Here is a 27,956-nt window from a genome sequence, read left to right on the forward strand (position 1 = left end):
CTGTTGTACCAAATATAACAAACTGAGGTCCTCTACACTGCGTTGTTTGCTGTACCACAAAGTTTAAGTACCGTAAGAACTGTAAAATCTATCAATTACCATTAAAATTCATACTGGCAAGTGTTCATTTTCCCACCAAGTACCAACTTTCTGTTCTGTTTACACCACATTGTGTGCACATGTGCAGACAGTCTCATAAATTCTGGGCTGCCTCTGAACATTTTGGAGGAATTAAACCAAGTGTAGAGCGAACACGACTCGTTCACAGCAACAAAAAAAACCCTGAAATATCCAGCAACATCTGCAACTTTGTGCAAAAAGCCAGTAAATATTACAGACTGCACCTTTAATAAGCAGAACTATTTCATCACCTGCTCTGCATTAACAGTCCAGCAAACTGCTCTCTAATGTCAGTCAGTCGGTCTGATTTTAATCAAACACAAAGCTGCAACTGACTGACAATTATTTTCATTGATTCATCCATTAGTTTGGTCTTTAAAATGTCCAATAATGGTGAAACATGTCGATCAATGTTTCCAAAAGCCCAAGATCACGTCTTCAAATGTCTTGTTTTGTCCACAACCTAAAGATATTCAGCTTACTTGTGATAAAAGACTAAAGAAACTAGAAAATATTCACATTTGAGGAGCTGGAACCAGAGACTTTTGGACAAAATAGTTGATTTCTTTCTGACTCACTAATCGTTGCAGCTCTGCACGTGCACGAGTCAAAGGTTGAGATACTGTCGGTTTAAATTATTATTACTGACTGACTGACGGAGCAGCTGCAGCAACTCACGCACGCACCAAGACTCGCTGTCGGATTAAACAACAGTTTAGTGGTTTAAAGTAAAGAAAACTCTCTACTTTCATTAAATAATCTGCTGCAAAGCTGTGGTTGCTTTGTTAATAGCAACACTAATTAATATTTAAGGCATTTTAAAAGCCTCAAAAATAATAATTTAAGTACCATTACTTAAATGCAGACGATCAAAAATCACTAATTCAAAAGTTGAAATGCTGCATCGGTGAGCGGAGTCGTTAGCGTGCACGTGAGCGTACAGTCACATCTCGCTCTGCAGAGACCAGGTCAGCATCAGCCGAGGTGTTGTTGGTTGTAGTACATTAACTTAATCCTGCTGTCCGGTGTGAACAGTGAGTCTAACTGGTGCATAGTTATGAGTCTTTACTATGAACGACTTCTAACGTATTCAGACGAGACGACGTGATGGAAGCTCGGCGAGAGAGAGAGAGAGAGAGAGAGAGAGAGAGAGAGAGAGAGAGAGAGAGAGAGAGAGAGAGAGAGAGAGCCGAGCGGCGGGTGACACAGTTCACGTTTTAACGGAGTGTTTGCGGTGTCGTTTAAAGTGACGAGAACTGATTGTTGTCCGAGGGAAACGAAGCTCTGCGGGAGTGCGCACATGTGGAGGAACTTTTAAATGTACCTGTTGGTTAAATGATGAGCAGCTAAGAAACGTGTCTTGTTAAGTTTGAAATAAAAAAAAATAAAAAAAACAACAACATCGGGACAGCGTCATACAGCCAGACTTCTCTGGCCAATCAACTGTGAGCTTCTCTGTTTCATGCAGCACCGGGGTCGACGCTCTTCAAATGCTCCTCTGCTGCTTCGCTGCTTCAAGTGATCGAACGGTTTTTGTTGTGGCAGAACTACAGCAGGGACTGAGTACCAAAACCTGGAGGAGAAGGAGGATGTTTCTCCATTTATACAGTATTTATTTTGTTTGTCTCTTGCTTGAAAGTGTTGTAGAAGTTTAGTTTGTTGCAAGAAAACTGGAGAAAACGTGTTTAAACTCATAAAAGTTTTGGTACCATTTCTGAGGACATCCAGGCCTGTGCAGGACTACAAAAGTCCAATTTAAAGACTTGATTTAGAAGTTAAACATTTCAGTTCACTTCCAGGGTTTTCAGTCATTTGTCAGAAGTGGAACCGACGTCCTGGTGGGAATTTCCTCCCAGCTGAACCACCTCAACTAATCTGCCGTTAACGTCGACTTCTACGCTTTCACTTAACACTTAAAGCAGCAGCAGGAGAAACATTTGAAGAGATAAAAATCTAAAATCGTCGACACTGTTCATGTGTCTAAAGACTGAAAGCTGAAGTCTTTTGAGTACCGCTTGGCTGCTGCGTCCTAAAATTCATCGGCGCGGCGAGTTTTTTTTTTTTTTTTTCAAAGAGTCTGAAGGATATTTGGTTACCAGCCGGAGCAGGCGGGTCGAGCAGGCAAACAAACTAAACGAGCTGAGCTGGGGATCAGACTGATCCCGGTTAAATAGCAGGAGTCTCTGTTACAGAAAAGGCAAAAAACAGACGTTATGGCTGAACTGAGATCAGCTGAGCTGTGATCAGCTGGGTTTTGGGCAAACAGTGCGAAGGCAGTTAATCCGGGAGGCAAAAAACAACGCTGAACGACAGAGACTCGTTCCTACACTGCGTTTCAAAAAACAGAAAAAGGCACATGGCAAAGAGCGAAGAGATGCGGGGGCGGGGGGGGGGGGGGGGGTGAAAGAGAAGGAAAAGGTGACAGTAAAGCAGAGACGAGACCACAGAGAGAAAGAGGAAGAGGAGGAGGAGGAGGAAGAATGAGGGCAGGCGAGTGGAAACTGTGTGTTCGGGGAGTGTTCTCTGCATCTGGGATTTAGTTTCGTCTATAGCAGCGGGCCCAGGTCATCACCATCTCTCTGGGTTTTGGCAGGAGACTACATTCTGGGGTCGGGTCAGCGAGATGGGGGGGGTGGGGAAGGCAGGGGGGGGGGGCCACTCCAGAGTCAGGCATCACCTTCCGTAGGTCCACAACACCGACACTATCCCACTCCGAAACAGGAGAGAAACCGTACAAACATAAAAAAAGGAGACGTTTTCAAAGAGTCGTTTGTTTTTTTGTTGTTTGTTTGTTTTTTTTGTCATCGTTTGAGGAGGAAGTGCTCGACGCCTCCTTGTTTGAGAAATTAAGGTGCAACTTGCGGAGAAAAAAATAAAATAAGAATTCATGTCCTCTATGGCAGTCTCATACAAACAGAGACAGGAGGCCGCCGACACGCCCCACCTTCTTCCAGCCGGTTCCTCCTGGTCCAATAAGGTTTCAGCATGGAGGTGGAGGGGGGTGGGGGGGGCGGGGTCAGAGGCAGGGACGCCCCCCGTCAGGTAAGGCCGTATCTGGCAGTTCGGCAGGCGGGCGGGGGGGGAATTAAACGTTCAGAGGGGAGGGAGGGGGGGGAGGTTAATGTACAAAGATGTGCCTCAGTAGCTCATCTGCAGACGGCCGCTGCTTGGTCTCTACGAAGATGCGTTTGAGGAAATCTCGGCAGTGGTCCGACACGTGGGCGGGCAGCACGGGGTTAGTGGGCTGAGTGGCGATCTTAAAGATGGCCGCCATGGCCTCGAACTCCGCCCACGGGGGTCGCTGGGTCAGCATCTCGACGACGGTGCAGCCGACACTCCTGAAGGCAAAACGATGAGTTTAATAACATCAGCAGGAGAAAAGAAGGAAGATTTACTGCATATGTGTTTGTTTATGTTTGTTTATTTCTCCTGTCCATGTTCCCCAGAGCAGAAATCATCCACAGGGTCCTTTAAGTCAAGCCAGATTTAATTTAACAGGTCAACTGTTTAATTTTTTGATGGTTGCCGTGGCTACAGGACTGTGTGTGTGTGTGTGGACCTACCAGATGTCAGCCTTCCTGCCGTAGCCTTCTCCACTGATCACTTCCGGGCTCATCCAGTAGGGGGTGCCGGTCACCGACTTGATGCCTGTTCCTGACAGACAGATGGTCTGTAGCCGCCGACTGGCCCCGAAGTCTCCCAGCTTCACGTTCCCCACCGAGTCCCGAAGGATGTTTGCCCCTGAACATACGAGAAAACATTTATGTTCCTGCTTCTACCTTTGGATTATATTCAGGGGTTCTTGTCTGAAATGGCAGAAGTTTCACATTAGACACACAAATAGCAGCGAAATAATGAAATTCAATTGTCGCGCTCACCTTTGATGTCCCTGTGGACGATCATGTTGCTGTGCAGGTAGGAAACTCCCTCCAGGATCTGCCGGGTGTAGCGGCGCGTCACGTTCTCCGTCAGCGCTCCGTACGACTTCAGCTGGTCCTTAATGGAACCCTGACGGCCCAACAAAGGAAAATATTAATATCACCTTCAAAAAAAACCTTTAAAAGTCTTTAATACTCACTATAAACACTATGAACAGCTACACTTGATCTTATTATTTAGGTGAGTGAGCAACATTGTACTGGTGATCTGTAGATAGTGATTTATTGCTCTATTAAAGCCTCAGCAGAGTAAACAGCGTGTGAAGACTCACTCCGGGCATGTACTCCATGAAGATGGAGAGCGTTCGCTCCATCGTGTCTCGCAGGCAGCCGTAGTACTGAACGATCCGCTCGTGGCACAAATTCTTCAGGAGCTGGATTTCACATTCCAACGCGCTCACCTCCTAACGACACAAACAATCACAAACATTTATTCTTTTCCTGCCATGCAGTTATCGGTCCACCTATAATTTATCATACATGATAATCCAGGTCGATATCACACTTAAAAGTCTTTCGAGTTGCAACGATTTGTCAAGTAAACTATTAGAAAATTAATCTGCAACAATTTTGATGATCAAATAATTGTTAAGTCAAGTAAAAACGCTGGTTTCACCTTCTCAGATGTGAGGATTTGATGTTTTTCTGTGTCATAAATGATGTTGAACTGAATATCTTTGTGTTTTGGTTTGTTGGTCATACAAAACAAGACAGTGAAGACTTCACTTTGAGCTCTAATAATGAAATTATAACGGCATTTTTTACTGTTATCTGACATATAAACAAAATGATTGATGATTAATTGAGTTAAATACTCTGCAGATTACTTGATAATGAAAATAATTGTTAGTTGCAGCCGTACAAACTTTAACTAACTGTAAAAAGCTTCAGAGGGAGACTGACCTTGCTGGTCTCCGGACTCTCCGGGTCAAACTGGACCTGTTTAACCGCCAGTTCCCGTCCAGTATCTGCGTCGTAACAGAGGAAAACTCGGCCGAAGGCGCCCTGACCCAGAAGCTTCCCCAGCCGCCAGTTGGTCGGAGCGCGTGGAGCTGATTAACAGATCAGATAGGATGTAATCAATCACTGGAAAAACAGCAGGTCAGATGCTTCGTATCTGCAGATAAAATCAACATCGACTCACAGCGGCTGGGCGGACTGATGTCCATGACGGAGAGGGTCGGAGCGGTAGTTGGGTTGGGGTTGGGCTCGATGTCGCTGCCCCTTCGTGGTCGCCTGGCGGGGCCTTCTTCCAGGTCAGGGGTGAAGACGCTGCTGCCGCTGCTGGTGCTGGGCGACTGTTCGGTGGGACTGAAGCTGACCGGCGAGCGGAAGCCGTGGACCTGCGTTCGCCGAGCCCGAGGGAAGGTCTTCCTCCCTGCCGAGCAGAGGAAGAGGAGACATTGGAGTTTGTGCTTCGCGCTAAACATTTGATCTTCCTCATACACTCAGAGAAACGACTCACCATCGCTGTAATCTTGAAGGCCGAAGGGAATGCCGTATCGCCGAGGGTACGTTCCCCCTTTCCCCGACTTCTCAAACACTGGGATGTCGTACTCTGCAGAGGAAGAGGAGACGATGAAGAACAACTCAGCAGAATTACAGCAGAGAGGAAACACGACGGCGCACAGAATTCATCTTTCTTTCTATATGTCGTTTCATGTGTGAGAGAAACTTTTTGGTGTTTTATTTTTATCGCCTACTTAGTCCAACACACACACACACACACGTTTACCTGGAAAGTCCTGGTGGTTGTCTGGGTAACTCTGTGCTCGAGGCATCCTTGATTTTGGGTAGTCACTATAACATAAAGACAAAAACAAGAAACAACACTGAGTATCAGACTTTAACTTTTATTTTAAATCACATTGATGCTGCTTCTCATAACTTTCCTCGTGTTTATCTTATATCCTGTTTGTGTGTTTTAAATCTTCTAATAGTGAAGAAAATTGAAACAAGGATGCTACAGAAGTGTCTTTTTACTGTATCTGTCAGCTTACAAACACACATGTATCTTGTATAAATGAGTACATGGTTGTATAATTAAAGTGTTGTAACCTGTCCAGCGGGCTGTCTAACGAGGGGCAACTTCCAGACGCTGAGTTCTCTGGACTGCTCATGGACAACGGGTCCAACATCTGCAGGAAGAGAAGAAACTCAGAAAAGGGAACTCTCGACACTGTCGATCATCACATCCTCTACGGCGCAGGACTCAAGTTATACTTCCTGTATCTGCACAGCTGCAACCCTCCGAATGACATACGATTCATTAACTGCTCATGCATGTTGCATCAGACACTTGAACACGTCCTCCACCAGTCACAGTAGCAGGTAAAACGTTCGTAGGTTACATCACGGACAAGAGGTAGGAAGGATTACTCACTGTAAATAATAACTAATAATAACATTTAGCTGCTTAAGGTACTTTCAGACAGCGAGAGTTTGCCAATATATCTGCCTCAGTAAACAAGAGGACAGCTGTTGCTGTCAGGAAGACACAAACAGCTATTTGTAGATTTTACCCCCCCCCCCACCACAAAAACCACAGCGAGGAAATGATAACAGCTCATTTTTTTGGAAACAAGCAAATCAATGAAGAGAAATTATCTATCATTATCTGGTCTCAGCCAGCGGTAGCTGCTCACAGTCTGAACAGCTGATGTAACAGCTGATGCAACAACCATGAAGAGTGATTCATATTCATATCTACAATATTACAACATCCCTAAATGACGACTACATGGTGGTGGTGGGGAGGGAGTGGGGGGGGGGGGGGGGGGGGGGGGGGGTCGTACCTGGTCCATGCTCTCAGGGATGAACTCTCCCTCGCTGTTGATGCTGGTGAAGGAGCCGTTCCTCGCCACCTGCTGGAGCGCGTCAGGGATGTATCCTGGTGGAGGAGAGCTGCGGTCCGTCGAATGGGAGCCTGAGGTTGGTTTAAGGACAGAGATGTTGTTATTTAATCAGCTGAGCACTAGAAGCAGATATTTCACACAATAATAACCTCGATTTCAACATTTTATTCTCTTAATTATTATCTCTCTCACCTATCAAAGCCAGCATGCTCTTCTTGTCCGCCACCCTGAATCCCGTGTTGTCCAGCTCCTCGTGGGACGGCAGGAGGTCCATGTTGGAGGAAGAGTTCTGGAGAAACAGAAGTAAAACAAAAAATAAATAAATCAACATTCCTCACAGTCTATAAATTATAAGTATTAAAACATGGGATGAGGATCAGTCTGGAGGTCGACTGAACCTCGGAGCAGCTGACCTGAGAGGAGATCTGGAGCACCAGGAGGATCTTCAGGCTCTTCATGTGAACGCTGCGATCCAGCAGCTCTACGGCCTTGTCCAGGTCGTCCTGAGTGGTCAGTGGAATCACCAACTGAGGAGTGAACACCGAGAACAATTAGGGACGAGAAACCAGTGAAAAAACACAAACAGACTGGGATTAACCGCCAAAAATTTGCAACTGGGAACGTTTTACTCTTTTAAGGATTGATATTAAATTAAAAACATGCCGTCTCTACAATTTATGCCCAGATTCATTTTAATGCGACACAGTGTCACAGTAAAGTACATCAAATCTTTAAACATCTCATTGACTAAAAACATGTGTCTAATGTTCTCCAGACCTACGAGATCTTTTCTCTTTTATACCTCGTTGTTGGTGTAGTGAAGATCCATCGTCTGACCGAAAGCCACTTTAGCTTTCGACCTCAGGTCGTCCAGCTTGACGGGTCGAGGGAACTGCAAGATCCTACAGATATGAAGAGAGGTCAGAGGTCAGGCTACAGGTTCACAGCTACAGGTCTGCACTGACAACATTGAGGTGATGGCGAAGCCTCACCTCTTTTCCCCTTTGAACTCGAACTTGACTCTGACATCGTTCTGTTGGACAGAAGAGTCACGTTAAAGTCAGCAGCAGATATTTTTATATATGAAGGAAGTCAATTTATAGCTTAATGCCTCCGCTGCCATTTGATGTATTTAAATAGACATGCGTGGACACAGTGTTGTTTATTTACTGTTTGGTTACCTGGTTCTTGGGCGAGGAGGCTTTGGGTTTGCCTAGGTCCGACAGGAACATGGCAGGACGGCTGGAGCGGTGCAGTTCGGCCAGGTCCTGCATGATCGAGTTCAGCGCCTCCTGCTCATCTGAGGGACGACGTTATTCCAGTTTATTTAAGAGATTTTCATATTAGAGAAACGGAACAATCAATAAAACAAGCATGAAACAAAATCCAAGTGATAAAAAGGGTCAAATATATGAATTTTAATGACAATTACAGCTTAATTAACAGGAGACTAACTACATGCTTCCTGTTTCAACATTAAATATTATTTAAATAACAATTGGATGTTAACTGTAGCGATGCTAATAGGAGCAACATGACTACAAACATCGTTCTTCTTCACAAAAACAAATGTCGCAGTATGTTTATTAGTAGGACGATACAGGATCTGATGTGGTTCTGTTTGCAAATTTGAAACTTAAGACGTATAAAATATTAAAAAGATACTTTCATTGGATTTCTAAGAATGCATTAATAACAATATTTAAACCAAAGCATATAACAAAAGGAGGTGATGTTGAGAGGCAAACATGTCAGAAATACTTAAAAAAAACATTCCATCAGTTGTAGTTTTGACAAAAGACGACCTCGGCTCACTGCCAAACAGTAACACTATCTTATAAACACACATACGTACCCATCATCATGGCACGGCGATTGACCCAGGAGGCCAGGAAAGAGGATTCTCCCATCAAAGGGATTCCTTTCTCCTGCAACGAGGAAAAAACAGACGACGTGAATCCTGACATGCAGTCGGATCAGAGCCTGAAGCTGCCGAGTGATCAGCGGACTGAAAGTATTATCACAATAAATAGAAAACATGTTTAATCATAATATCTGTTTCAGTAGCGGGAAAAAAAAAATCAGATGAAAGTCGTTTAATTGGTTCATTACGTTGATTTGCATGATAGTGGGAAGTCAAAATGTAACTGTCATTTCCAGCTTTAGATGTCTAGATGCCAAACTATTAATACTGTAATAATCATCCCTTTAAATCGATGAGCAGGACTGATTAATGACAATATTGGATCTTTATATGATTTTTGCATCTATCTGATGGTTTGTCAGGTATTTACACTCAACATGAATATAAAAACACAACACTTTTGTTTTTGCTCTCATGTTTTCATGAGTTGAAATGAAAGTTGTAAGACTTCTTCTATGCACACGAAAAAGGTTTATTTCCCTCAAATTTTGTTCACAAATGTATTTAAATCCGTGTTGGTGAGCACTTCTCCTTTTGCCAACAGGTGTGGCAGATCAAGATACTGATCAAACAGCATGATTACTGCACACATTACTGTGTGTTGGGTTGGTCACAATAACAAGGCAGCTCTAAAACGTGCAGTTTTATCTTGAAAAAAAGACATTTATTAGGCACTGAACTATGGATTTCACATGACTAGTGTATTCTGGGGGCACGCTGGCGTACACGCTGATCCAGACCATCCCAGACATGCTCAGTCTGGTGAGTATGCAGGCCGTTGTGTGCAGATCCTTGCAACATGGGGCTGTGTGTTATCATGCTGCAACATGACGTGATGGCGGCGGGTGAACGGCACAACAACGGGCCTCAGAATGCCGTCACGGTATCTCTCTCTCATTCAAATGACCGTCAATAAAATGCACCTGTGTTTGTTGTCTGTAGCTTATGTCTGCCTGTACCGTAACCACGCACACGCCGTCAGCCATCTGCAGACAAGGTGCAGAGAAAACCGGGATTCATCCGTTACGAGAACACTTCTCCGAAGAGCCAGACGCCATCGAAGGTGAGCAATTTCCCACTGAAGTCGGTCACAATGACGAACCGCAGTAAGGTCAAGACCCCGGTGAGGATGATGAGCTTTGGTTATGCAAACCGACTGTTGCGTCAGCTGGTCTCAGATGATCTTGCAGGTGAAGGAGTCGGATGTGGAGGTCCTGGACTGGTGTGGTTACACGTCGTCTGCGGGTTGTGAGGCCGGTTACGTGTACTGCCAAATTCTCGGAAATTACACAGGAGACGACTTACGGGAGTGAGATAAACATTCAATTCATTGGCAACAGCTCCGGTGGAAATTCCTGCAGTCAGCACGCCAACAACACGCTCCCTCAACGCCTGACACATCTGTGACGTTGTTGCTGTGTGATAAAACTGTACATTTTAAAAGCAGCCTTTTATTGTGACCAACCCAACGCACACCTGTGCAGTAATCACGCTGTTTAATCAGACTCTTGATATGCCACACCTGTTGGCAGAGGAGAAGTGCTCACAAACACAGATTTAAACAAACCTGTCAACGACGTTTGAGAGAAACGAGCCTTTTGTGTGCATAGGAAAAGTCTCAGATCTTTGATTTCAACTCATGAGAAACGGGAGCGAAAACAAAAGTGTGTTTATGTTTTTGTTCGGTGTAATTAGCCGAGAAAACCAAAAACAGACTTTCCTGTCTGGGATTTATTAACAGTTTCCAGATAATCTCTTTAATCATGATACACTTAGTTGGCAGTTTATTAGGTGCAACTAGTTCAAGCCGCAGCTCTGCAATCTACTTATGAAATGTATGATGTTAAGTTTTTGTTGGATTTGAACACAATACCCCCTTTTTTTTAAAGGATATGGATCTTCAGGATTGTGATTTATCTTCAGTGTAACTACAGGTTGTTTAAGACGTGTCTCTCGCTTGGTTCTGTGTACAGAATAAATCTGTCTAGATTTCACTGTAGCAGTCATAATAATAACAACAATAAGAAGAGTTATTACATGACTATGTCCCTTGACCATGTACTTAATGTTTGACAGGAGATCAAGGTGACAAGTGTCATTATATATTAGCTTTAGCAATGAGAGAAACACGAGTTGAACCATATTATTGGATTAATTTAATCACTGCGGCATTTAAGAGTATTCATAATAATATACAAAGTTAATCCATCTCTCTACATTTGTTAAAATAATAAAGGCTACTTTTAAGTCTGTATTGAATATTTACCAGAGAAGCTTGTTTACCAATTTGTGTATTTGTTTATGTATATACTTATTTTCTTCTTTCTCATTACTGGGAGACAAGCGTCATTCTGTTTCTTCAGCTTCTGTTTCTTTTGCTTCTTCTGTATAACTACGTCCATATATCTCCTTGAAGGATCATCATGGAATAAAGTAAGCCTATAAGTCTGAGTGTGTGTATATATATATATATATATATATATATATATAATTACATATCCCACTGCAAGATGATATATTTGTCTTTAAAAATAGCAAACATTATCTGGTTTCAGGTTCTCAAGTGTAACAATGTTCTTCTGTTCCAACCGAATGCTTCCAAAACAAGTAATCTGATCATTATTTTGATATGCAAATAAAAAAGATACATGTATGACAGTGAAAATAATCATTATTTACAGCTGTGGTGCCTGACAATTAAGGGATAGATTCACAATATTTCAAGTGTGTCTTAAAACAGCAGTCAGGGGTCCATATGAACAGTGAAAGAGGTTTTCCTCGCTGTAATCATTAAAAGATCCTTCAAATGTGCTTTAATGTAAGTGATGGAGGACAGAATCCACAATGTGTCCACACAGTCATTTTGATCTGAAGCTTCTATCAGAATCAGATTTATTCACCAAGCAGCAAGTACAAGTTCAATGTGGTTCAGATGTCAACAGAAAAAACAATAAACATGAACATTAAAAAGGTGCAACATGTAAGAATTTTAGTTTAAAACATTCAAAAATGAACTAAAAAGATCAACAAAATGTGAAGAAATAAAAGCCTGTGGACCGATTTCTATGAAAAGGACTCAGGACGGTTTTGCCGGGAGAATCCAAAGGATTTGATGTTTACAGCGCCAAGAGGATAAAACACTAGCTAACGTTAGCTTAGAAATGGAGTCCGCTAAGGACCGGCACCCACCACAACACAAAGTCCAACTAAGCCCCTAAAAACAAAAGTTTTATCTAGTGAAGCCCCCCATCAGCACGGCATTTGATTCATGGAGGGACCTTTGTTTGGTTTTGAAGATCAAAACCAACCCTGAGCTAGCTTTCTTCCTACTGAACAGGGACAAGGACAAGCTAACATCACTGCAAAGCATGTGAAATATATTGTGATGTTGTGGTTTTGGTTGGCTAATGTTAGTGCTGAGCAACAGGATGCTGACTGCAGCTCACTTAACGGCCAGCAGTGTCATTAATGAGAAGGAATTTCTGATTCTTACAAATTGCACCTTTATGTTCATAAACACAACTATAACAATGTGAGAAAGGACTAATTTACATTTCTGTGTAGCAGGGCTGGACTATGTGTTTGTATATTGACATGATGATGTTTGCATAAATAGAAATATGAATACTAACGTAGATATAAATATACAGAGTGTAAATAAACTGCGTGTGTGTATTAACAGGATATATATGTAAATCTATATATATCTACACAGTGCAGTGAAGTTGGTATGTTTACAGACTTTTACTGTCCTTGTTAAAGATCTATAACACCTATATGAGGCTTCAGCAGTCTGAGTTAGTCATATCAAGTGGATATCTGACACATTTACAGTCTTTTTAGCATCAAATTCCCTCTTTGTGTTTCCTCAGACAGTGTTTCCCTGTTGAGCTGCAGGTGGAAGTATAGTAACAAAACGAGGGACTTTGGTACTAAAAAGACTGTAACGTTGAAAGATATCTACTTGATTTGACTCATTTGGACGCTGAAGCTTCATATCAGCTTCAGATAAACTTTTAAATACATTTTTGCACAGAAGGAGGACTGTGGATTTTGTCCCCCATCACTTCCATTGTAAGTGCATTATGAAGGGATCTTCTGATGGTCAGTATGAACAGGAGGAATGATTACAGCAAGAAAAACATGTTTCACGGGTCATTTGGGCTCCTGACTGTTGTTTTAAGACACACTTGAAAGACTATGAACTCGTCCTTTAAGGCTTTTTTACTCAGCATTAGTGGTAAGTTGTATCTCATTTTTCCTCTTCAAAGTTTATTGCTATTATGAGAATTGTACTTTGACAGGAGAGATAATGGTAGTTAGTACCAATAAAAAGGCTTTTTAAACCTTTAAAATTGAATTGTTGACTTTCCTTAGTGCCCATTTAAAAATTAGTAGTGATTTTGTGCCATCAGCTATCTGAAAAACTAATTTTCTTTTATTTTTTCCTCCTATAAAACTGGAAGATTCAAACGGTAACTCAGAAACTACATTTTATAACATTCAAGTTTATCAATATGATGGAATAATCTAATCTTATGAACCTCAAAGGTTGAAAAAGCTCTTTCAATGTTCATTTGGGCTCCTGATTGTTGTTTAAAGATAACATTGTGAATATATCTTTTAGCAGCAAGGTAATATTTCCCCCAGATTCTCTTCTACACAACCATCACTCATCATAATATTACTATTAAATGTTGATTATCGGTGTTAAGTCGTGATGTTACCATACAACACTGGACACAAAGGCTCTCTGTGAGTCTAGAAATAAAAAATATGGACACTGTACAGTGAAGATGGCCTCTGCTGATTGAATATTGCTGATGAGAGTCTCTGATCATCAGTTATTGATCCCTGTCTGCAAGTGACGTATAAATTAACAATTCCATCACGTTGATGAGAGCGAGCTGCAACATTAACAGCAGCTTAGCACCACGTAATAAGAAATAACGTCCTCTACAAAGCACAAAGTTGACACTATTATGGCCTCCTTTGGTAGATAATTAGCTTTAAATGAACACGCTAGCGTTAGCAGTCTAGCCCCGCAAGCTACAATTAACTAACAACTGTTGCTAGGCAATTTGGCATCACAAGCTACACCATAATGTGCTTGATGAATGATTTGGCATCTTGTAATATCACCAAAACACACATGTATCTACACAAATCTAGCTGTTGAGGCAAGCTAACTGGCTAACATGTACAGCTAACTAGCTGTCAGGCCAGGGAAGTTGTCAAGCTAAGCTAAAGCTAACTGGCCGCATAGCCGTTCAAAGCCATAAAACACAAGCGATAAACACACAAATCACAGGGTTGGATGCAGCCGTTGCGTCGTTATTCTCTTACCTGGAGGGTTGATTCGAGTTTAGTTCACTTCCTCATCCACAGGGCCGGTGACAGGAGCCCCGGGCCCCGCGGAGAGCCGCCGGAGGAAGCAGAAGTTTGGCGGTCCGCTCCCAACTTCACTCGAGTCCTGCTGGGCCACGACGGCGAGGCCCGACGGCTGTCAGGTTATAGCCCGCTGGGTCTCTCCAGGCAGGAAAAATGACAATAATAAGATATATCCAGCGGAGTAGCTCCTTGTCTGTGCGGTATTAAACAGCAAACTTATTCGACAGCTTTCATTTTGTGGTACTTTACACTCCGGTTGGACCACGGCAGCTTTGCTCGCTGTCGCCTTTGAGCTGCGTCAAGCTAACGGATAATTCATATTCATGACAGGAAGTGCGCTAAATTTGATGACAAAATAAAAGCGCAAAAACGGTAAAATAATGGTTTCGTACATTAGCGGTTTTATTTTGAGATATTTTGTCCGGAAATGGGATTTCTACTTGTGACATACTTGACAGGTCTTAACCCCCCCCCGACCTCGTTGGAAGAGTCCAACAAAAACACAACCTGTGATGTCAGATGTTAGTTTCCTGGATCGCGATTGTCAAATCAAACAAATATATACTTGGTTGGTTTTATATAAATATATATATAAATATTTTTAGAAATAGAAAGTATATGACCAGTTCGAGCATTGAGAGTAAAAATATTTGCCCATAAAACTTCATTTCTGCAATGAGAAATTATGCAAAATTGTGGTTGTTGATCCTGTTTATATATAGCTGAAGTTTGGCTAAAAAGCTAAATGTATGCAGCCACAGCACCAAAATCCAAAAGGACTGCAACCTACTGTCACTCACAAATTGACTGACAGGTCATTAAATACACAGACTAAATCTAAATTAAACATTACAGTAATTAAACATTTTGTCAGTAATGTTTTTAAATAAAGGAGTAAAATGGGAACTTATTTTTTAATGATTATCTGCTTATAATGCAAAAAGATATATATTTTATCTATAGCTATAAGGTTATATCTGTAATTTATGTTCAAACAATTATAAAGCCCACAATAAACAAGAAAATGTTGCAAAAAGTGATTTACAGCAATTTAATTATGAAGCAATAAAAATATACAATAAAAAAGTTAAATATAGCCAATAAGAGATTAAAATGGCAAGTAAAAATAAACCATTTAGCCTTTAAATCATAAGTATATCCTACTTACTGTGAATGTTTATTATTATTAAGTTATTTGATTATTTTGATTATTAAGTCATTTGTAAATAAAAAAATATACAATTTCCTTCTATTAAAAATACACTATTCTTTAAATTGTGCCGACATTGTGTAAAACAACATAGAAAATCTGATTTTGTGACAAAATTGCAGCTGTAAAAGAGATCAGTGGGTGAGTGTTATTTGTTTTTACAAAAAGTACAAGTGACATATTAGGGAAGCATAAAATTAAAACCTTAGAAGTGTGGTTCCATGCATGGGCCTTGATGTTATGCAGGATTTTGTGTTTCTCTATCTCTCTCTTTATATGAGAGTTAAATTGTCTTAACTGATTTAAAATATTCCAAATGTTCTTTCACTGTCTATGCAGTTAATTTCGAATATGCTCATTATAGTTTATTATTTGAATCCTTTATCTTTTTATATCCAAGATGGCTTTTCATGAAGTGAGAGAGCCCATTCAGTGCAGCTTCTCAGGCAAATTCTCAATAAATGACAGGAATTCATTGTAAGTGTATAATATGTCCATTATCATTAAATGAATCAGAATGCCATGAGGGGGCTTATCTGTAAAAAAAATATGCATTTATTTTACACTTTTATATATGAATTAGTCTATTTAGTTATTGTATATAATTTATCCTTTAATTATATTTGTTTCTTTTACCTACCTCACTGTTTTTTGTATTTTTGGCTGCTGTAACACTTTAATTTCTCTTTGGGATTAATATAGTATCCTGTCTGCCTACATGCCTGTTTTGAAGCCTCGAGTTTGCATTTTGACCGTCGCCATCTTGGATTTTTGGAACCAGAAGTGACCATATTTGGACAGGAGGTTGGAGCTGACCCTAACGTTAGCTGCTAGCTGTTAGCTTGGTTGGCACGGTGCATTTACAGTCTACAGTTAGCTGTGATAATGCTAATGCTAATTCCCGCTAGCAAAAAACAAGCTTAAAACATTAAAACAAAAAGCACTTACCCGATAAACTGAACATCCGACTCCTTTGTCTTTTAGTACAACCAAACGCTGAACAAGACTTTTTTAGGCGACTTGTCAATCACAGCGCAGCCAAACCCTAAAGCATACAATGTTTTATTGTCTATTTTAATCTAAATGGGACCATAATTTACTTAATGAACAGCATGCTGTACTGACTAGCGATTAAGACCATAAACTCATTAGGAAACAGTTTACTGAGGTAATAAATCAAGTGAGAAGGTGGCCCATTTTCTCAGAGACTTCTATACAATCGGGCTTTTATTTGGAGTCAGTGGCGCCTCCCGCTGGCCACCAAAGAGAATGCAGGTTTAATTAAATGGCTTCACTTTACATTTTTTTTTTCCTAGGATGGCGAAGTCATGACCCGACCTACTCTGCCTCTGATTGGCTAATACTCGTTGCCTTCGTGGGTTGGGTTGGTTAGGTTTAGGCATGAGGAGTGAGATTGGTTAGGCTTAGGGTAAGAATATCAAGGTAAGCCAATCAGAGGCAGAGTAGGGTTCGGTATGACTTCTCCATCCTAGGAAAATAAAATATCGCGACCGGAAGCTTGTTTATGAGGAGTTTTATTTTGAAAGACAGGAGTGACGCATGCTTGTTTCCGGGTGACTTCTCACAACATCAGACTGAGCTGCGTCTGAGGGCTAACGCTACATCCATTGTCATTGTATTTTTCACATTACACACAGGGGGAAAACATGTCAGACACGGTAAGATATCATCTTTAAAGAGTCATAGTTGTTTATAATCTGTGTGAAATGATAAAAGAGACATACCGGTGTTTTTGTGGCTCCTACCTCGTATCAGGTTATCTAACATGCTAACTGTTAGCTCATGTAGCTTCAGGCCCACAACTCACTGCTTATTTAGCTGTTTAGCTTAGCAGCTAGCTTTGGTTTCAGTTCATTTTCTTTTAAAGTTTTGTTATAAAATAATAAGCGTTACAGCACGTTACGTTCAGCCACGTTTGTATTAACGTCAGAATTCATCATTAAAAGTAAAAATCAAGCTCTTCAGGCCTGTTTGGAAATGTGTGTGACGTTTAAAATGTTTTATTGCTGCTGAAATATTTGTTTTTGTTTCACTTCAATTCAAAAATACTTTATTTGCCCCACAAGGGGCAATTTGAGGCAAGGACGTTTGCAAACAAGCATACATATATAATTCATTCATACACATTTTAAAAGATTTAAATAAAAAATACAAATATTATAATGTCAGAAAGAGTTTAAACACATCAAGGATTAATGGCAGTGGCAGGTCTACAGCTGGACAACAATAATTAACACCACAAAGGCACAAAAGGGTCAAAGTGCGAGAACATGAATTTATCAGTCTGTACAGAAAGTAAACTGACTATTTCTTGTACTGTATGCTGTTCACAAGTCTAATGTCTCGGTCTGTTTGCTTGTTTTGTTTTGTTTAGGAGACAAAACCATCCAGCCAAGACGGGGGGGATAAGAAGGACGGAGAGTACATCAAATTAAAAGTGATCGGTCAGGTATGAATGAATGCCGGGATGACGGATGTGTCTCTACTTCCTGTTTTAAAGTCCTCTCACCTGATATTATCTGTCCCTCACCTGCAGAGTGTGTTTGAATTGTTGTTTGGTTGTCTAAGAATGTAAAAATATCATGTTTTCATCATGAGCTTATTTCCCAAACGCTGCGTGTTGTATTGGAAAAAATAATTGAAGTTTTCCTTTTGACTGTTGCGAGAGTTAAATCTATACAGTTTCACACTCACACAATCCTCTAAGGAATATGAGCTTCCAGCATCTTTTATGTTATATTATTTAAAGGGGCACACCAGTGATTTAGTAATGCACTGCTGTAAAATTGAGGGACTTGTGAGAGACAGAATAATAACAAAACATACAAAATTAATGCAGCAGAGGCCGAGAAACCCTGACTTTATAGTTAGTTGTATGGATTGAGCTCCAGAAACTTTCTATAATGCAATTTGTTCGAGTTCGTAACACTCAGCTCAGCTCAACTTTATTGGTATGGCACACAGAGGACACAAAAACAAAATACAGCAGACAAAATAAACACAATAGAGGCAAAGAAAAACGTTAGAATAACAACAGTGAAGGAATAATAGTACAAAGCTTATAGAGACAACACAGATGTACAAAGACGTAAGCAGAAATACCTGAGCTGCTTAAGTTTGGCATAGTTGTCTCTTGAAAATCTCAAAAGAAGGGGACGACTGGACGGAGAGAATTCCACAGTTTAAAGCTTCCTTCCTCGTACAAAACACGACTTTTAACAGAAAAGCTGTGATATCTGTCTTAGACTAACAGCTGATGTCATTTGAATAAATTTCTCAGACTTGACAACTGTTTTCACAGGATGAGAAAGACTTTCTGTGATCAAATTCACCTGCACTAAATTGTACAATTCCCCAAATGTGATCTAGTTTTAATCATAGTTTCCTTCTTGCAGCTTTTTCCTAAACTCCTCACAGTCATATCATTTAATGCATGTGTATTTATTCCTGCTGCTTCTAATCCTCTCTCTCTCTCTCTCTCTCTCTCTCTCTCTCTCTCTCTCTGTCTCTCTCTCTGTCTCTCTCTCTCTCTGTTCCACAGGATAGCAGCGAAATCCACTTTAAGGTGAAAATGACGACACATCTAAAGAAGCTGAAGGAGTCTTACAGCCAGAGACAGGTAAGAGGGAAGCGGGGAAATTAGCATCATTATCCACTTCCTGTAACTGAATGACAGCATCCAAAGACATGAACAAAGCTTCTAGTAAATGTCTCATGATTAAATGTCAGACTTTGAGTAGAAGCTGCGACTTCACGTCTGTGTTTTTTGTTTTGTTTTTTCCAGGGTGTCCCAGCAAGCACGCTAAGGTTTCTGTTTGAAGGACAGAGAATCGCAGACAACCAAACTCCAAAAGAGGTAAATTCATCATCAGTTTGTTGAAATATATTTTGATCCTGAGTGTCCAAATTTATTCAAGAGTCAAGAACTTTATTGACATTATGCAAGAGCAACAAAACTGCAGTTGCATCATTTATATTTAAGACTTCACACAGATTCACAAAGAATAAATAAGATGTTTATATGATTTAACTTGTGACTGTAGGTAAACATGTTGAGTATCTGAACTACATAATAAACGTGTCTCGTCTCTGTTTGTTGTTGTTGTTTGTCAGCTGGGGATGGAGGACGAAGACGTCATCGAGGTGTATCAAGAACAGACTGGCGGACTTTGGAATGATTAAACTTCCTGCATTTCTTACTCTTTTTTTTTTTTTTTTCTTTTTTTTTGTATTTTATTTTGTATGTATGTATTTTTTGTTCAGTTTCAAACCATCTGGATCAAAACCGACTATCAGGGCTTCCATGTGTGAGGGCAGAAAGGTGAACAGACCGAGGTAAGGACGAGGAAAAAAACGGGACAAGACGAGCTGTCGTCGCCGGTTCTCCGGAGCGCAGGGACGCTCGTGTCGTTGACCTGTGCAGTAGCATTCAACGTGAGTGTTGCACCTAAATTCACAACATGGTTTTTGCGTTGGCTTGTTTTTTTTATCCCTTTGTCTTTCCGGGTGGTGTCAGCAGGAGCGAATAATGCGATCAAGCTGCATTAAAGGAATAGCTCACCCAAACGTTGACATTATCTTCTCAAGGAGTGCAGTCGTACAGCTTTGTTTGAGCTTCCTGTAAAGTAGATAAAGTGGTTGAGAAGAAGTTTGAAAGAAGTCGGCGTTCAGGCTGAAACAAGGGGCTGCGTTGGTGGGTGTGTTCCTTCATGTACTGGTAACCAAGGAGGGACCAGTTTGAGTTAAAAGAAAGCGATACAGTTAAAAAAAAATCAGATCTTCACGTTACAAATGAAGCTACATGTGCTTGCATGTGTTTGATTGGCCGTCGCAGAGCTTCGCTGGGTGACGTCAGCTGACTTTTCTGGGGGACCCTGCTTTTTTTTTTTTTTTGTTAAGCTGGGAGTTTCTGTGTTTGCTGCGTCGAGGCTGAAGTCGTCGTGAGCTTCGACTTAGAATCATAAAACCAATTTTAAACAGCTGAATCAGAACTTAAAGATGAGATGTCTTAAACATTAAATGTCTCTTCATCGGTTGGTTTCAAAATCGGGGGCGCTCACTAAGAAAACGCTGCTCGTTTTTTAGGATTTTTGACCTCTCGGTGCTCGGAAATGCTGAAACTATGTGATCATGAAGCCGCTTGAGAACATCTGGACTCAAAAAAACACACACAAAGAGGCTGAAACAAAGCTGCATCAGCTGAGCAGATAATGACAGAAATGTAATTATTAATGCACTGTTCCTTTAAGTCTGGCATCGTATTGCATTTCCCTTTTTTGTACAGGAAATTAAACGTTTGCTTTCATACAACGTCGTTTTATTGAGGAAATGTGACTCGAGGAGTTCGACACACCAAGTTAAGACGTCAAAAGATGCAGCAGCTTAAACACGAGGCAGTTTCATTCCACGTCTTCTGTATTTACATTCAGGGCATTTCTTATCCGGAGACGGGCAGGCTGGACTCTGTGTCCTCAGCACATAACGGGGGGGGAAAGAAAAAGGAGTTTGTCAACATTTGTTTCTGTAGATTTGAATAATTTGCATTTACAGCCTCCGTGTGCCATGTTTTAAAGAACTGCATCATCATCAAATTGTAAAAAAAAAACAACCTGATAATATCTGACCTGATTCGGTAATATTTGAGATTTGAAACATCTTTTTTAAAAAATAATAATTGTGCTTTACTTGTATATGTTGTATTCAGTATTAGAGTGTGTTTGAATGATATGCCATATGTATCTCCAGTGTCGTCTTATATTTATATTTGAGGGTTTCATTCTGTAATGATGCATACTATATATACCTGGTATGGAAATATTTTTTTGCTTGCTGACAGCTACACGGTATTTTAAACTCAGATAATTCTGCTTTCCAGCAGTTTGTTCAAGGAAAAAATCCTGGAAATAGTCAAAAATAGTCATCAGTGACATGTGATACTGTGGCGTCAGCATTTGTTTTTAAAGCTTTTTTGTTTTTTTTGTTGTTTTTTTTTGTTTTTTTTTGGGAATGAAACTCTTAATCTGTGTACTGTATGAAGTTCCTCAAGAAGGTTAAGATCATCAGCAGCCCCCTCCAAACCGCTTCATCGTTGAAATTAGTGTGTAAGTGAATGAAAAACAAAGATATTTTGCATGATGGAGATGCTCAACTCCTAAAGGATGAAATAACCCCCCCCCCCCCCCCCCCCCCAAAAAAAAAACAAAACAAAACATGTTGATGTCTGTTGACAGTCTGGTGGTTATTTCACTCCTTAAATCACACCTCTGGGTCGGATCAGCTGCCTCTACTGACAAACACTTCTAGAAAATAAGACTTTTACAAAAGCGGCTTTTAAAGGCAACACATTTTCTAAATGAAGTGAAGCAGCGACTCGGTTGACAGATCATCTCATAAATGGTCATAATTTCCCCAGAGGTGTGTGCAATAATATATATATATATATATATATATATATATATATATATGAGAACTGTCCCACAAACTAAAAATATTGCCTCAATTGGATTTTCTGAACCTGACCGACTGTTATCGTCTTTCTTTATTGCTTCAGTAAACGGCTCAGGTGAACTCGACTCTACACAAAAAAAAAACACCTCCCGAGGCAGGAAGGGCTGTGATTTGAGCCATAAACACTGATCTCAGTGAGGTGAAGGGACTGTTCACCACTAGAGGAACATTGATACAGATGGTTTGAAATCCTGGAGATGAGCTTTTTGCTTTTTTTGAATAAAATATTTAAGAAAAAAAACACCCCAAAGTTCTTTGTATATTTTATTGAATACTTCTGTTCCACCACTAACATATGGATTCAGATAGCAACTCAAAATTTGTAGAAACTTTTATCAGTCAAAACATTTTGAGGTAATTTATTACATTATTACACATTACTGGATGTTGTAAACATTCACAATTATTTTAAATGTCTCTGAATGTCTAAAAATGATCCCTAAACAACCAATTCCTTCCCATTTTCTCCAGTAATCCACTTCATTTATACAGCATGTTATAAAAATCTGTAAAAACAATAGTTAAATCCTGTTATACTCATCAGCTACATCAGTTCTACATCATGTAAAAACCACCAGAGAACATGAGCACGTTTCCACCCAATTAAAGCCGCTCCTCAGGTGCTTCCTAAGCAGGAATAAAACTGGTAAACAACCTGCAATTAACACAACAGTTTCATTATTACTCCCACACATGAGACCAGATAATATTTACGGTGCAACAAAGGACAAAAGGGGTAATTCACAAGCGACGCCTTACAGGTGAGCAGTCATGAAAAGGTCGAAGCTCAAAGTCCTTTAGATAAAGAGAGTAAACGACAAAACTCTTCTTCACCTTCTAATAATAAAGGTGTTTAACAATGAAGACCAAAATGAAGCATCTGTATACTAAATAACAGACATTATCTATGTAGTTCTGTAATTAAAGGCGTTTTTAACCCTTACATACTGTTTAGATCAAATTTGACCCATTTTGACATTTGAAAGCAATAAAAACAACCTATATTACATTCTCAGAGTCTGAAATTTTATGACTTCAGTGACCCAGAATATACAAAAATGGAAATATTTGAAAATTAATTACTTTTTCCACACATAGAGTGTGTTCTGGGTCAGTGTTGATTGATGGTTTTAATGAAACCTACCATTCAAATGTTGTTGCATCCTTTACTTTCAATAAATTAATAGAGATAATTATGGTTGTTATGATTTAAATAACATGAGATCATAATATAGTGTGACTGTGTGTTTTCTCTCTAAACAAATAGTGTCAAACCAAAAGAAAACATTGTCTCACTGGATTAATCACCCATTTATTAATGACTGATAAGATATCTGTGGATGCTGTCAACTGGAAACTGGCTCAGAATAAAAACCAGTATGTAAAGGTTAAAGGCTCAAATTCAGTAAAACAAAGAACATCCAATGTTTCAGTGCAAATAAGAAACAAAAATTCAAAGCCCATCTTCTTGTAGGCTCAATAATGCTGCTTTTACCTTTAACTTACACATAATACAATATAGTAATTAATACAAAATGTCATGAAATCTGGTGAGAAAACTGCTGCTGACACAAAATAATCATGAATGTATTTACTGCAGTTAACATACAAGTACATATTTTTAATTAGCATACAGTGTGCTACAGTATATATTTGCAAAAATGTAAAAACGTGTGCACACGTAAAATGTTAAGCAGTTAACACACAAACACTGCAGCTGTAAATTAAAGATTTGAGAACCGTATTTATACGCAGAGAAAAGATTAAATGACGTTATTGTGAGAATGTTGCTGTTTTATTGACCTATAGATCCGTATTATTAACTCTTTAACTTAATTACAGCTGAGGTTTTTCTGCATCATCCCTAAAAATAAAAAATAAAAACATATAGTGAACAAAATAGTAAACTTTAAAGTTATTCTGAGGCACTAAGATGATGACGTCAAGTTTACTTGTTGTCGCGTGATGAAGATGAATCATCTTATTTATTCTCCCTCGAAGTATAAAGTTAGATGAGTCACTGTAATGTTAATAATTAAATACAAATCTATCAGCTGCTTGTCCATGTTGCAAACAGATCAAACCGGAAGTTGGTTTATAAAGCATTATATTGTATTAAATTTTGTGTCAACAGCAATTATTTGGAGATTTTATACGTCACATTTCAACTTGCACAACTACACACATGTATTCATGGAAATTTATTTCTTTCCTCTCGTGCTTCTCTGTCAAACTGAATTTCCTGTACAAAGGATCAATAAATGTACATCTTATCTTACATAGTCCTCCACTTTCACATTCACTGAGTCATCAACCACCAAACAAACTGATCATAAGTGTTCATGAGACTCAAACACCAGGTTATCTTTGCCCCTGGAGCTCGTTAAAGCTCCCCGAGCTACTGTCAAAGATGGCTGAATACTGGGCTGTGTCCTCACCGGTAACCTGTATCTACAGTAAATAACCCCAGAGACGACCATCAGGACCGAACCCACCAACCCGACCCAGATGCCGCTCCCCACGCGCTGAGAGTCAGGTGCTTTGGGCATTTTGAACTCAGGGGGGAACTTGATGGTCTGATTGGTCGCCACTGAGCTCAGGTTCCACAGGAGAGGTATGGACGACATCCCGGCGGCCGTCAGACACAACGCCCCAGCGGTGAAGAACAATAAGCGGATGGGGGAGGTCTTCTCCATCCCAAAGTAGACGTTCCTGAGGGCGTAAACACCTCCAGCGTTCCCGCAAAGCCCCGCAAGCAGAGACAGGAACATGAGAACCTGACCTGTTATGATTTCCGGCGGCGTGAACGCCTCAGTCAGACTGATGTACTTGCAATGCATGATCCTGAAGCCAGGGGTCACCAGGACGTGGCTGTTGAAGCAGACCCTCCAGAGGCCCACCCAGGCCACCCCTGAGCTGATGACCTCCCTGTCGGACACCTGCCAAATCCTCCACTGGATGAGTCCGAGGGCCACAGCGGTGAGAGTCCAGCCCACACAGCCCAGCCAGAGGGCGCCGAGCTGGGCTTGAACGGTGTGAGCCAGGTAGGTCATGACGATGAAGACCTGATCCCAACCAGACTGGGCTTCATTAGAACATCAAAGCTGGGCTGAAGGTGTCATCTCACATCCACCATCTCACTCACTCACTCTTGTTTTTCTTTCTGCTCGCGTCACCTCGCAGGTTGTTTCCTCTTTCTCGTCACCAGGGTTACCTGCAGCTTCCTCTGAGAGACCAGAAACACACACACACAGGTGAACATAAACAAAACTCCTCCTCACTGTATCACTGCATCAGCACTCACTAAACAAATCATTCTCTATTGTAAAACTGTTGTTAAATGACAAAATATTTAAAATAGAGCATTTATGAGCTGCTTCCTGTCCGGCCACAGAGGTGAAAATACATTTAAATAAGATGTGAAGCTTATATTCAGCTTCATCAGTCTGAGTCAGTCGTATCAAGTGGATATCTGACACATTTACAGTCTTTTTAGCATCAAATTCCCTCTTTGTGTTTCCCTGTTGAGCTGTGGTGGAAGTATAATAACAAAAAGAGGAACTTTGGCACTAAAAAGACTGTAACGTTGAAAGATATCTACTTAATTTAGCTTCAGATAAACTTTTAAATACATTTTTGCATTTTCTAATGGTCAGTATGAACAGGAGGAATGATTACAGCAAGAAAAACAGGTTTCAATGTTGTTTTAAGACAGACTTGAGAAACTGTGAACTTGTCCTTTAAGCCTTTTTTTTTTCTCAGAGTTATTATCTTATTTTTCATCCAACAGTTTTTCCTCTTCAAAGTTTTGTTTATTGCTATTAGGAGAATTATTGTCATGAGAGATAATGTTAGTTAGAACCCATAAAAAGGCGTTTTAAACTTTGAAAAATTAATTATTGACTCATGTCACATGTGGACTCAAATGCAGAGACTGAGGCAGAATGACTTATTTAAGATCTTTACGTAGACTTCAGCAGTCAGTTGACAAACTGGCATGAAACAAGGAGCTTAAACAAGCTGCAACACCAGAAACATAGACAACAATCTGACAAACAACTAGGAGAACAGACAGGTGTATATTACACAGCGGGACCAATCACAGAACACGGCACAGCTGGGACCAGAATAAGGAAGGAACATGATGATTAGGTAATAAAGTAATTAGGAGGAACACATGGAAAGGCTGACGAGGCTAACGTAGGACAGGTGAGCAGGGCTACGGGAACACGAAGAACACATGAGGTTACTAACCGGCAAGAATAAAACCAAAGCAAGGCGGATAAAACTACAGAGGAAACAACAAGCTGAAGCACTACACAAAGAAACAGTCATCACAAACAACTTATAACCCAAAGCACGTTAAAAACACACGCGATCCTCTTTATCACTGAGACAGATTGTGTGCAGTGCGAGTTCAGACCGGAGTGAAAACAATCAATAATCAATAACGCAACAACAGTCTTCTAAAATAACAAATCAGCTTTCTCCCACTCGGTCCAGTCCAGAACAAAAAGGTAGTAAAAGTCTGAGACGACTGGAAGCGTTACAACTTAGGCGCCATTTTAAAATTAGCAGTGGTTTAGTGCGTTCAGCTTTCTGAAAAACAATTAATCTTTTTGTTTTTCCTTCAACAAAACCAGAAGATTCAAATGGAAACTCAGAAAACTACAAAAATAACATTCAAGCTCATCACCATGATGGAAAAAACGAGTCTTATGAACCTCAAAGGTTTAGTTTTTTAGTCACACATCAGGACGTCTGTGTTCATTTAATCACCGTCTATTGATTGATTATCATAAAAGCAAATTGCAAATCTGTTCAACAACTAAACAAGAGGACAATAAAGTATCATCCATCATCTCTTTCTGCTGCCTTGAATCAGTTCAAATAGTTTATTTTGTACATGTTTGTCTCCAGAAGTAGAAAAAATGTGTTTTTATTAAGCTGTGAAACCAAAGACTTAACTTTATGATATTTCCAGTGCAAAAAACAATATATCTTATCCAAATTGTCATGTGAATTATTACAATATCTTAACAATAAGGTATCTTAATTATTGTCCAGTGACTGAAAGCAATGTTAGCAAAAGAGGAAGCTTGATTAAAATCTAAAAATAAGAAAAAAAGGTGTAAAGAATAAAAGGAAATGTTGCTTGTATATACATTTTCTCAATCTATGACGACAATTCTGTAGCAACGAGAGAAACCTGATCAAGTACATCAGAGACTTCATATCTCCACTTATCCTTTTTATATCAGTTTTACAGTATCTTTCTGCTAAAGCAATTAATATAATATAAAAAAGATTAAATCAGGTGTAAAAGATTTCTCTTGGTTGTGTCACGTACCTGTTTCGTTCTTCCGTATCTGAAGGATGTTAAAGTGAGTCGTCTTCAGACTCTTCTAGAGACGATAAAACTGAGAGAAAACCTTGAGCAGCTTGAGCAGGAAGGTCTTTTTATTCACTGACACAGCTCAACACTTCCTCATCCTGCAACCGATAGCCTTGATAGTTTATTGTCACGTCTGAGAAACTGTAAATGATTGACAGCATAAAGGCTCTAATGGAGAGAAAAGGCGTTGTTGTTGCTGTAATTCACCAGCATGTGTTAATCGTCATTGTGTAAGTGCTGTAGGAAGTAAATATGACTTTCCTCATTTGTTTGCTGAAAAAATGAGGAACTGACTAAAAGATAATAAAATGTGTTTTGAATCATGTTGAAATGTATCAGTGCAGCAGTTTTTCAGAGTAAAATGTGTTAAAAGTTGAAGTTGGTTTGTGGACGTTTGTTTTGATTATATTTTGTATCATATCAGTATCATTGTCATCTTTATTATTGCCAGTATCATCACTGATTTATCAATTTTGTGGGTAAAAAACCTGTAAGAAGTTTTATAATATAATAAAAATTAAATGTAGATACACTAAAAAATTTGTACAACTACAAACTACAACAGGAAAACATGAAAATGTGACTTTTGTGTGTG

At 40.0% G+C, this 27,956-nt stretch overlaps 3 protein-coding genes and 1 long non-coding RNA gene across 7 annotated transcripts; 2 read left to right on the forward strand and 2 right to left on the reverse strand.

The window, feature by feature from the left end:
- Nucleotides 1-2,755: 2,755 nt before the first annotated feature.
- Nucleotides 2,756-15,277, reverse strand: map3k2 (mitogen-activated protein kinase kinase kinase 2). 2 transcript variants are annotated; one of them, XM_042404464.1, is made up of 17 exons: nt 14,184-15,277; nt 8,769-8,841; nt 8,095-8,213; nt 7,906-7,946; nt 7,716-7,815; nt 7,327-7,440; nt 7,106-7,202; nt 6,854-6,984; nt 6,117-6,196; nt 5,794-5,858; nt 5,524-5,616; nt 5,203-5,436; nt 4,962-5,110; nt 4,331-4,462; nt 3,999-4,128; nt 3,684-3,861; nt 2,756-3,458 (listed from the first exon to the last, which is right to left on the reverse strand). In XM_042404464.1, exons 2-17 carry the CDS (start codon nt 8,821-8,823, stop codon nt 3,239-3,241), a joined length of 1,938 nt encoding a protein of 645 aa, XP_042260398.1. In that variant the 5' UTR covers nt 8,824-8,841; nt 14,184-15,277; the 3' UTR covers nt 2,756-3,238. The 2 variants fall into 2 exon arrangements, with proteins under 2 accessions (XP_042260398.1, XP_042260397.1); XM_042404463.1 differs by lacking the exon at nt 14,184-15,277 and having other exon boundaries at nt 8,769-10,344.
- Nucleotides 15,278-16,981: 1,704 nt separating this feature from the next.
- On the forward strand, nt 16,982-21,641 carry sumo1 (small ubiquitin like modifier 1). Of its 2 annotated transcripts, XR_006094189.1 has the most exons (6): nt 16,982-17,117; nt 17,834-17,908; nt 19,001-19,078; nt 19,244-19,315; nt 19,573-19,893; nt 20,744-21,641. XR_006094189.1 is itself a non-coding variant. In XM_042404526.1 (5 exons), exons 1-5 carry the CDS (start codon nt 17,106-17,108, stop codon nt 19,639-19,641), a joined length of 306 nt encoding a protein of 101 aa, XP_042260460.1. In that variant the 5' UTR covers nt 16,982-17,105; the 3' UTR covers nt 19,642-21,641. The 2 variants fall into 2 exon arrangements, 1 of the variants encoding a protein (XP_042260460.1); XM_042404526.1 differs by having other exon boundaries at nt 19,573-21,641.
- Nucleotides 21,642-22,270: 629 nt separating this feature from the next.
- LOC121891869 (claudin-34-like) lies at nt 22,271-27,425 on the reverse strand. Of its 2 annotated transcripts, none has more exons than XM_042404522.1 (2): nt 27,317-27,425; nt 22,271-25,192 (listed from the first exon to the last, which is right to left on the reverse strand). In XM_042404522.1, exon 2 carries the CDS (start codon nt 25,017-25,019, stop codon nt 24,297-24,299), a length of 723 nt encoding a protein of 240 aa, XP_042260456.1. In that variant the 5' UTR covers nt 25,020-25,192; nt 27,317-27,425; the 3' UTR covers nt 22,271-24,296. The 2 variants fall into 2 exon arrangements, with proteins under 2 accessions (XP_042260456.1, XP_042260455.1); XM_042404521.1 differs by lacking the exon at nt 27,317-27,425 and adding an exon at nt 25,933-26,617.
- On the forward strand, nt 24,924-26,676 carry LOC121891892. Its single transcript, XR_006094213.1, has 3 exons — nt 24,924-25,010; nt 25,150-25,220; nt 26,610-26,676. It is a non-coding gene; the product is annotated as an uncharacterized LOC121891892 (long non-coding RNA).
- Nucleotides 27,426-27,956: the final 531 nt, after the last annotated feature.

Source organism: Thunnus maccoyii, chromosome 24, assembly GCF_910596095.1.
Source record: "Thunnus maccoyii chromosome 24, fThuMac1.1, whole genome shotgun sequence".
NCBI classification, from domain to species: Eukaryota; Metazoa; Chordata; class Actinopteri; order Scombriformes; family Scombridae; genus Thunnus; species Thunnus maccoyii.

Coding starts and splice junctions, on each gene's coding strand:
- map3k2 (XM_042404463.1), bottom strand. CDS start 8,880: ATGTCAGGATTCACGTCGTCTGTTTTTTCCTCGTTGCAGGAGAAAGGA. Junction 7,947..8,094: donor CCTCCTCGCCCAAGAACCAG/GTAACCAAACAG, acceptor TCTGTCCAACAG/AACGATGTCAGAGTCAAGTT. Junction 5,111..5,202: donor CATCAGTCCGCCCAGCCGCT/GTGAGTCGATGT, acceptor TCTGTTAATCAG/CTCCACGCGCTCCGACCAAC.
- sumo1 (XM_042404526.1), top strand. Junction 17,909..19,000: donor AATTAAAAGTGATCGGTCAG/GTATGAATGAAT, acceptor TCTGTTCCACAG/GATAGCAGCGAAATCCACTT. Junction 19,316..19,572: donor ACAACCAAACTCCAAAAGAG/GTAAATTCATCA, acceptor GTTGTTTGTCAG/CTGGGGATGGAGGACGAAGA.
- LOC121891869 (XM_042404522.1), bottom strand. CDS start 25,019: ATGACCTACCTGGCTCACACCGTTCAAGCCCAGCTCGGCGCCCTCTGG.